Genomic DNA, 10,896 nt, shown 5'->3' with positions numbered 1-10,896 from the left:
TCATTCTGCGTTTAAGTTTTTCAAAAATATTTATTGGTTTTTTCAGGATTCGAAAAAAATTAGCACAATGTCGGTGGTAATATTTTCCAAATTTATCTTTGTCATACAAAGCACTCGGTCGAATAGAATATTGTCAGCATATTGTCAGTCAGACAGTGACAATTTTAAATATTTGACATGACATCGGGAATATTTTGAGTTGTTGATTAAATAATATTGATAGTGTATTTAATAAATAATTGATTTAAGACGTGAACTTAATAAAAAGTTATTTATTGTTTATAATTTATGGAAGATCCAAGCAGAGAATACACCAGGATATATTCAGTGATCCAAGAATTTTGTTGTTAAAGATGTTCAAAATTGTAAGCGTTTCATAGTTACAATATATGTATTATTAAAAAATCACTTTTCCTCTTTTCTCGATTGATTATTAGTTTTTGTTATACAATAGATAAATTATTACAATCACTGAATACATACTTAGTTAGTGAAAAATTATCATATTAATTAACTGAATTAATAATTAAGGCAATTAATTATACAAGTAACAGTTATCCAAGAACATTGAAAAGCCATCTTTAAAGTTAATGATGACATTATCAAGTAAAGTTTACATATTATCCATACCAGTGAGAATTTTAGTACACGTAATTTGCCGTGTAAAAACAGAAAAAGTAGGGATAGCCGTAAAATATTTGCGAATTATGTACCGATGGCCTTAATATTATGTAATATTATTATAAACTTTTAAACAATGTGTGTTGATTCAATTATTTGCAAATACAGTACGGAGAATTCAGAATAGTAACGGCAACATTGTAGAATCCGGCATGAACATTGACAGTTTGCAACATGTGACGAGTGGCGAAGTGGTGGAGGTGGAACTTAAATGACAGTGACATGTCCTTAAATGACCGAGTGTAGGTTATGTAGGTAGTTTACGTTTTTTACTCTAATTTAATTCAAAAGTACAAATAATGAGTGCTAGTAAGGCTTTTAAACGAGTAACCCATGTCATCTTTGATATGGATGGTGTTCTTTTAGGTAGGTAAATATATTTTTTTTATTAGAAGATTGTGTAACTTATTTCTACAAAGTTACAGTAGTAATCCCTATTTAGAAATGAAGGTGTCATACAGACAAGAAGTAATAGTAATTGTCTTAGGAAACCTATTACAAATTTGTAAAACAGTTTAAAATGTAAACTTAAAATTTCCAGAGTTCATCACTACAAATTTCTGTCAAGGGTAAAATACTTATTTTTTGGACCTTTTTGTATTCTTTATATCCCAACTTTCGATTCTTCGCCTATTTGACTTTGTATTTTTTCATCTAATTAAGGTCTTAAGTTTATCCCACATTTATTCGGTTTTTTAGTTTCCTGTTGGGAGTTTCAAGTTTATCCCCCTTATCTGATTGGGAATCTAAAACCGTCTACACACACTCTGACAAAAGCACCTGACTGTCAGGGCTGACAATGTTGGGTCTGACAGTCTGACTGTTGGAGCGTGTGTAGGTCTGTTGCACTACAAAAATGAGTAATCCTGAAAGCCAGGCTGACCGATTTTGTCAGGTGGTCTTGCTAATCTGCTAATCCAACATCCTGACAAATTTGTTGTGTCAGGACATGTGTAGCGTTGTTGGCCTGATTTCTGACTCCAACATGGATGAATAATTGTTAACATTCTATACGGACTGCTTTGTAAAGCAGTGGACACAAATTACCTATGCTAAGGTCTATAATCTAGAGTACATAATTTTCTACCTGGTGCTGTATAATTTAACATGTTGCATTGTTTACTCCAATTATGACGTTAGAAATTTAAAAATATGGGTTAGAAATATGGGTATATTGGGTTTAGAAAAAGCGTAAGTAAAATGATAATTTTACAAAATATACCATTTACCATAAATTCATAGTAGGTATTTGGTGATGACCTACAGTAAAACCTCCGTTAACCAAAATAATTGTGGGGGGGGGGGGGGGAATAACAAGAATTTCGGTTAAAATTAAACATTGTTTTTTGTGTTCTTTTTGTATCAAATTACCTAGAATTCTTTGTCAAAGTTGGTATTAATAAATACTATGAGGTGGCCACCAACCAGATGGGCCGATGATCTGAAGCGTGTTATCGGTAAATGGATGCAAGCCGCCCAAAACAGAGACAGATGGAAAGAGCTGAGAGAGACCTATGTCCAGCAGTGAACGTGTACGGGTTGATGATGATGTATATTTAATTGCAATGTTGACAAATTAACATCGAATTGTTTCCGTTTTGGTTAAAAGATGTTTCGGTTAAACAGGTTTTGGTTAATGGAGGTTTTACTGTATTTATACACAAATGACGTGTTAACTACTGAGGATTTACTACTTGGAGCTGTATATGTTGCAATTTTTGTACTCCCAGTTATGACATTCGGAATTAAAAAATACGGCTAAGTAAAATAATAATTTTTACGTTTTGTCAGGACGTGTGTAGAGCCGACCCTGACAAAAATGGTCAGGCAATTTTGTCGTGTCAGGAGGTCAGGTTGCCAGGATGTGTGTAGAGGGTTTAAGTACACTACCTCAGAAAATTCCTTGGACTACAGCCCTCATCATAATGAATTTGACTGAACCAAAGGTCAACGTGTCATTATTCAGATTAACAGCTCTATATATTATATTATAATGTATTGTGCATACTTACTTCCTTATATTCTAAGCCCATTCAAGTAATGTTAAGAAAATTTATACAAAAAGCTAGAGACTGGATATAAATGTAGTTATGTACTTTATTTTTTTTAAACCTTGTCTTATATATACAGGGTGGTTCATCTTATTCGCCTCGGTGACTGTACGGAAAACCACTTGATATTTTAAAAAAATTTCTTCACAGTAATATACAGGGCCATTAATACTACAATCTAAAAATAATGTGAATTATACAGGGTGCTCCAAAAAAGAGTGGTATATCAAAGTTATATTTTTTCTTATGGAATGCCCTATATCTGATGGCATTACTGAATTGACCTTAAAAAATAAGCTATACTTTTATAAGGGTTCCCTATACCTAAATACAGGGTGTTTTGATTTATTTCGATTTTTATGAAAATGTAAGGTTTTAGAAAAAAATAAATATCTACGAATCTAAGAATCAGTAACAAATTCCTTCTTGAATCTTAATAATAGACTATTTAGCATACTTAAACAGATGCTTACTGCAACAAAATTTCTTAGAGGGTGGTCAAAATATGAGATTGTTCTATTAACAAATTCAAGCTGTAATAACTTACTTAATTTAAATGGAACACCCTGTATCTTACTAGTCTATCGCGTAGAAAATATACTTTTCTTTCAATTTGTATTAGGGTTTCCTACACCTATCTTTTTACAGGGTGGTCAAAATATTAGATTGTTCTATTAACAAAGTCAAGCTGCAATAACTTACTTATTTTAAATAGAACACCCTGTATCTTACTAGCCTATCGCGTAGACAATTTATTTAGCTTTCAATTCTTATTAGGGTTTCCTATACCTATCTCCCTTCATTTGTTAAATATTTAAAGATTTCCTAATTTGCAAGCTTTAAAAATTAGAATTAAGTAAATATGTCGTGGTTACATATTATGTACAACACCTCACCAACACCGGCAATATACTTAGACATGATACTGTCAATAATAAAATTTTCATTGCTATCATGTAATCACACAGAGTTTTGTATTATTTTAGTTGATTTTGGCCTACATGTGATATTGAATAATATGTTTATATTAAACTGCATACCCTACATTAGATGCCGTATTCTGGAAGATACTTAAATTATATTTCATTCCGTATAAGTATTTTCCATATCTTAAACCGATGGTTATTAAATAAATTTAAGAACACCACTTTTTGTTTGAATCTTTGAATCGCAATTACAGACAATTAAATGCAATGGCTACTATGACGAAAACGAGCCTATTGTACAAAAATATGTAAAAATGGGTATTTACAGAATAACATGGGAATTAACATTTACAGAATAACATGTGTATTGAGAATGTTTACATGGAATTGAAGAGATTTTAAATATCTTCCATTATAAAGAATAGAATATCGAGTATGTTATTTAAAATAAGAACACTCTGTGTGATTAAATGATAAAAATATGAATTTTATTAACGAAAGTATCTTGACTAAGATATTTAAGTATATTGCCGGTGTTGGTGATGTGTTGTACACAGTCACGATACACTCAACCAGAGATAGGATGGTACACATTTGTGGGCGGATCCTCCTTGGCGCGAAATACGTCACTCACAGAGTTGTTTTAAAAGTTAGCGTGCAGTACACATATAGTTGACATACGTTTTCGCTTATGAATTCGTTTAATTGTGTTTTTTTGAGGTTTTTTGGCTTCTTTTTTATTAAAATGAGGTGTGCTGTGTGTACGGTGTAATTCTGACAATCAGTCAAAGAAAAATCCGTGTGATAAAAGCGTCAAGTTTTACCGATTTCCCAAAGACTCTAGTTTGTGCAAGCAGTGGTTACATGCTACAAAAAGAAGAGACAAAGTGAACGTTAAAACCGCTGTTATTTGTTCCAAACATTTTCTGGAGAGTGATTATGAAACCAATTTAAGACATAAATTTCTTAGTTACACTCCCAAAAATTATCGTGGTTTGAAAGACGATGCGGTTCTTACCCAGAATCTACCCCTATCCTTGGGGCCCATTCCCGGGAAATCAGTAAAAAAAAATTGAAATCCTGATACCCGGGTATTCTTACAGATTTCCAGGGATTTTTTTTAATATTTCATTTTAAATAGGACTTTTCCACACTTCTTATTTGTTGTGAACTTCCGTCATATTATGTCGTATATTTTAATATTATACACGGATTATACGACATATGACCGAAGCTCGAAACAAATGCCACTTAAAATATTTCATTTTTTAGTTACATTTTTAAAGCATAAAAATTCTATTGTTTATGCAAAAGATCTGATTCATTTTGAAGGGTCCAGGATTATATCGTAAATATTAATTTTTAATTAAATTTATGTTTATGAAGAATGCGATGAAAAATTATAAACGGTCATTAAAAAGAGGTCACGTTGTACGACAATTCAAATCAGCTGACCGGACATTTACAAAATTACTCACTGCACTAAAAAACATCAGACCTTTCTGACCTTCATCAACAGAAAGCGAAAAGCGAACGTGTGTATAATTTCAGCAAATTTCTGTACAAAAAAGGAATCAGCTGGAAAGATCAAACACTGAACAATTTATGTTTTCCTAAAACTTATTTCAATAATAAAAACAACGAAATTTCAGATTAAACACAAATTTATAATTTTCCTGTTTTTAAAATTTTCTTCTAAATTTCTGAATGTTTCTAAATATGTTCAATATTTAATCAAATTTATACGTTTTAATACTAATTGCATTGAAAAATAATGAAGATAAAATAGAAAAATAAAAAAGAGAGTAAAAAATAATTAAAAACCAATTTCTTCTCTTCATTTTTAAATTTCCCGATTTCCGGGAAATCATAGGGGGCGGGAAATGGAACTCTAACTGTAAAAGATACAGAATGGAGTTAAATGATCTGGCAGGATTCATTTGCCATAATTTTTAAGAACGACTTATCATTGCAAAGTTCGTCGAGTGCATCATTTACGTGGATAGATCATTTGAGCGAGGGTGGTTTGTCAAAACCATCTTCTGCATTCATGAATGCCATTGAGAGTCTCAACAGGGTATTTTTTGTTGCACCTAATAAAGATGTATTAGTATGTTGTGAAAATTTCATAAAAAGTCTTTTGTTGCAAAGTGTAGATATTCAATGCCCAGAAAAGGCAAAACGCTTGTTCTTTAGAACAAGAATGTTCATTCGCATAAAAGAACTAAATAGATCAATTACCCTCCAGAGAACTACAAAAAGAAAATGGAAAAAAATTTCTCAGAAAATTAAAAGTTAAAAGAAAATTAAGTGTTGAAAATTCTGGGAAACTGTAGTAACCGTCTCGTAACCTCGTTCAGGTTACAAGAATTTTCCCAGAATTTTCAACACCTAATTCTCTTTTAAATTTTAATTTTCAAAGATTCAAGCTCGACTCTTCAATACGATTTGATTGTAATGTCACAGGTACCATTTCTGAGATTATATTATATGGCACTTCCGGTTAGAACTTTTTAACCGAAAATTATATAATAACCAAAAGTATCTCTACATTTATTCTCATCTTGCTAAGGCACGTCAAATAATATATCGCTTTAAAACGGTAGGTACTTCCGGTTGCAACTCTAAAACCGGAAGTCCGATGTCAAGTGTCTTATCTTTAACACCACCCCTGGGTTATAAGCTTTCATTCGACATCTCATTTGTCATTCTATCTTTATTAGTAACGGAGGAGTTATATTCACGGATGGACAGACATACAGTCATGAAACCGGAAGCATATATTTGTTCTCGTCTTGCTAAAGCACATCGAATAATATATCGCTTGTACTATTCCGGTGACTTTAAAACAGTACTTCCGGTTGCAACTCGAAACCCGGAAGTCCTAGGTCAAATTTCTCACCTTTAGTACCATCCTTGGAATATAAGCTTTCATTCGACACCTCACTTGTCATTCTACCTGGTATAATGACGGAAGAGTTGTGTCTACGGACGGACGTACGGACAGACATACGTAAATAATTCAACGTTTTCACATTTTTTCAAAATTGGGTGAAAAAAACATGCATATTTTATTTAAACTACTGCATATGGGCATATTTCATACGTTTTTATTAGCATACTTGCCTAAGTTTAGTAATAAGTATAGGAATAAAACTTTTATTTATACAAACGTTAATTCGAAAACAGCACTTTTTTATTTCATGTTCTCTATTCAGACCTAACTAAATATTTAAAATAATGCTCGAACATATTTTGTAATTATGTACTTGTTTAGTTTTTAAGTTACTTATTTATACAAATTATTTGGTCTTCTAAATACCTTTTTTAATTTTAATTTGTGGGTAATTATTTTAAAATTTCTTGAACAAAAAGTTGTATTTACGTATATAGTAACTTCTGTGTAAATTTCAAATTTTTACCTTTTGTAATTTGAATAAAATAAGAGAAGTTTGACGTTATTTATATTGGTTTCCTTATATCTCGCCAGCGATTACTCTGTGAGTGACGTCATGCGCTCGGCAGACGAAAACTCGTTTTTAGGAACATCCGGGCCGGTACACTCCCACATCACTGGTTGTACATTGTACATAACCACGACATAGGTACTTAATTCTAATTTTTAAAGCTTACAAATTAGGAAATCTTTAAATATTTCAAAAATGAAGGGAGATGGCGTAAGTAACCCTAATAAGAATTGAAAGCAAAGTAAATTTTATACGCGATAGATTAGTAAGATACAGGGTGTTCCATTTAAAATAAGTAAGTTATTACAGCTTGAATTTGTTAATAGAACAATCTAATATTTTGACCACCCTGTAAAAGATAGGTATAGGAAACCCTAATATAAATTGAAAGCTAAGTAAATTTTCTACGCGATAGACTAGTAAGATACAGGGTGTCCTATTTAAGATAAGTAAGTTATTACAGCTTGAATTTGTTAATAGAACAATCTCATATTTTGACCACCCTGTAAGAAATTTTGTTGCAGCAAGCATCTGTTTAAGTATGCTAAATAGTATATTATTAAGATCCAAGAAGGAATTTGTTACTGATTCTTAGATTCGTAGATATTTATTTTTTTCTAAAACCTTACATTTTCATAAAAATCGAAATAAATCAAGACACCCTGTATTTAGGTATAGGGAACCCTTATAAAAGTATAGCTTATTTTTTAAGGTCAATTCAGTAATGTCATCAGATATAGTGCATTCCATAAGAAAAAATATAACTTTGATATACCACTCTTTTTTGGAGCACCCTGTATAATTCACATTATTTTTAGGTTGTAGTATTAAAGGCCCTGTATATCTTTGTGAAGAAATTTTTTTAAAATATCAAGTGGTTTTCCGTACAGAGACCGAGGCGAATAAGGTGAACCACCCTGTATATATATTTATATATATATTATAGTAGAGCATATCTCATAGTCCTGGATACCGCATACCAAAAAAAAGGTTAATTAATAGCAAGCTGAAAATTTGTTAATAGGTTAATAGTGTCTAGTCGGACAAACTTTGATGTATGGGAACACTGGAACAGGGGAAGTTTTAATTGTGGAACAGGTTACACATTTCGAACTTCAAACTACGAAAACGTCCTATGTATTTTGTCAGACAGAACTTCCAATTGATTTGATACCCTTTTATTAAACTCTCATGCAAAAGTCAGACTGCTATTTACCAACAACATAATTCCTGTCATTTGACATGTTCTGCGTGTTGGACTTATTACTTAAAATGCCCACCATGTTATATAAACTTTGCTATTGAATAAACTTAAACAACAACCTGCTAGTTTTCACATTCATAAACTTGTCAGGATGACACATTCCACAATAATTAAAATCATGTTCCACAATTAAAACTTCCCCTGTTCCAGTGTTCCCATACATCAAACATTTCCCGAAATGTTGATTACTTGTAACTTTTTGTAGAAATATGTTAATGGCTCCGTTAAAAAGATTTTCTTGTTGATAATTTTATCTAGTTTTAAGAACAATTGGGATTCAATTTTTTAACTGCCAGATGGCAACGATTTGCAAATTTGCAAATGTACGTATCTAACTACTGTGTAACATAAATTAATCGTAATACATCAATCAAGTTAGTAACAAATAAGCCTTTTTTCTATATAACTGAAAGGACGAGGTTTGACAGTTGAAATGTGTACTATGAGATGTTACAAAAAGGCCACCATCTTGGGATTCATCAATGTTTTAGTGGAACAATTTTTAAATAAACAATCAAAACGTCAAACTTAGTTTTTTGTTCATAACTTAAAAACTTGTTTATTTAGAGATTTGACATCCAGAGGTAACTTTTTCAGAAAAAAAGATACATCGAATAAGATACGCTAAATCAAAATCGGCTAATAAATAAAAAAGTTATTGCAAAACGGACGACAAAATCGCTGTTTTTGAATATTGTTAATAACAATTTTATTATTTATTACAGTTTGTTTAAATGTACCTACCTAAACTAGGGTATTATAGTATTATGGTGTTTGAATGGTGTTCAAAAAATGGTCCAGATATGTTACATTTTGCGAAATTGAATTTGTTTATAAATTTTTTTGAAAAACGAGCTAATTTCTGTGGCTGGTCCAGTTAATTTGGTTGAATGGATCTTAATAATCAGGGGCTTATTTCCTTCGTTAAGGTATATACTAATAGTCTATGAAAAAAAAGTAAAAAAAAATACATTTATGTACACAAAATTATTTGTTAATAAATATCACTTTTTAAGCTTATAAACAATTACAATCACTCCGTAGCAATTAAATCAAATTAAATGGAAATAAAAAATTCGGAAAGCTGGTTAAAATATACAACTTAAAAAAAAGATACAGGTTCTACGATTCATGGGTCCTGAGATGGCCCGCATGCGTAGACAGTGGCGCATCAAACTTTCCACTTATGGACGGGATAAATGAATTAAAAGGTACCCTCCCTCACTAACAGTATTATTTTTTTTAAATTTTTTTAAGTTCTATGTGATTAACAAACAAGACTCAGCTTAATTTTAACTCACCACTCCTTCCCCCACTATCAAAAACTTCATTTTTTGTTTTTATTTTTTTTTTGGTGGATGCAATCAATTTTCAAATTTCAAAAAATTCACACGCGTAGTTGAGGCTTTTACAAAACATGTCTATTTTTTATGGACTATCCAAAAATTTGTTTTTTATAGGGTTTTTGGTGTTTCTTCCATTTTTAAATATTCTAAGGGACTCAGTTACTTCAGTTTTCGTACAACCTATAAAAACATTGATTTGATCTATTTTGAAGTCTGTAAGGGAAAATCCACACACACACACAAACCCTCTAAAAAAACAGTTTTTCGGATTTTTAAAGGTCGCGAACCTTCGAAAAAAATCTGATAAAAATGAGAAATATAGTGTTTGTTAAAATACACAAGATTAAAAAGAAATAAGAACATCAGACATCACCCAAAAAAAAGTTATACGTTTTTTTCTGAAAGAAAAATTTGAGGTTATGTACACCTAACGTATGAGTCCATAAAAAATAGACATGTTTTGTAAAAGCTTCATACCATAGAGGTATATATTAACATAGAGTGAGCCTACCTTCCGCGCTTCCTGACGACAAGATCTCATGGTCTGGTTTGCGGCATCTCTTTCTAACACATTGTATCGAGAAACTAAGATGACATTAAGTGTGAGTATAGGTACGGAAGGGGAGGACAACTGTCGCAGCTTTACTATGCCTAAGAGTGAAACAGCACTAATCCAAATAAAAAAGATGGTGTCGTCACTTCGCTTTGAATGACACTCTCTCTATGCTAATATATAACTCTATGCTTCATACGCGTGTGAATTTTTTGAAATTTAAAAATTGATTGCATCCCACCTAAAAAAAAATAAAAACGAAAAATGAAGTTTTTGATGGTGGAAGAAGGGGGAGGTGGGTTAAAATTAGCTGAGTCTTGTTTGTTATTCACATAGAACTTAAAAAAAAATAAAAAAATTATTCTGTTAGTGAGGGAGGGTACCTTTAAATTTATTTATCCCATCCATAAGTGGAAAGTTTGTTGGGCCACTGTCGACGCATGTGCCTCTAAAAAGTGACGGCACAGTGTTCATGCGTTTTCTTTTAGGTTCTACTATTTAAGTTATAGACCAGGGGTGGCTAAACTGTGGCTCGCGAGCCACATGTGGCTCTTTGAAGGATAATCTGTGGCTGTCAACAAATGTACCTGAATTTCTTTTAATTTTTG

At 31.7% G+C, this 10,896-nt stretch overlaps 1 protein-coding gene across 2 annotated transcripts in view; it reads left to right on the top strand.

The window, feature by feature from the left end:
- Positions 1–747: 747 nt before the first annotated feature.
- Positions 748–10,896, top strand: part of LOC126890767 (probable pseudouridine-5'-phosphatase) — a 48,207-nt gene continuing 38,058 nt past the window's right edge. The window contains exon 1 of one of the 2 annotated variants that reach the window (XM_050659949.1): positions 748–1,047. In XM_050659949.1, coding sequence (XP_050515906.1) covers positions 981–1,047 — 67 coding nt within the window. In that variant the 5' untranslated portion in view covers positions 748–980. The remainder of the gene's footprint in view (positions 1,048–10,896) is intronic. The other variant, XM_050659950.1, reaches the window with a different exon arrangement.

This window comes from Diabrotica virgifera, chromosome 8 (genome assembly GCF_917563875.1).
Source record: "Diabrotica virgifera virgifera chromosome 8, PGI_DIABVI_V3a".
NCBI lineage: Eukaryota > Metazoa > Arthropoda > Insecta > Coleoptera > Chrysomelidae > Diabrotica > Diabrotica virgifera.
The sequence above is the reverse complement of the archived record's forward strand: the minus strand, read 5'-3'. Positions and strand labels throughout refer to the sequence as shown.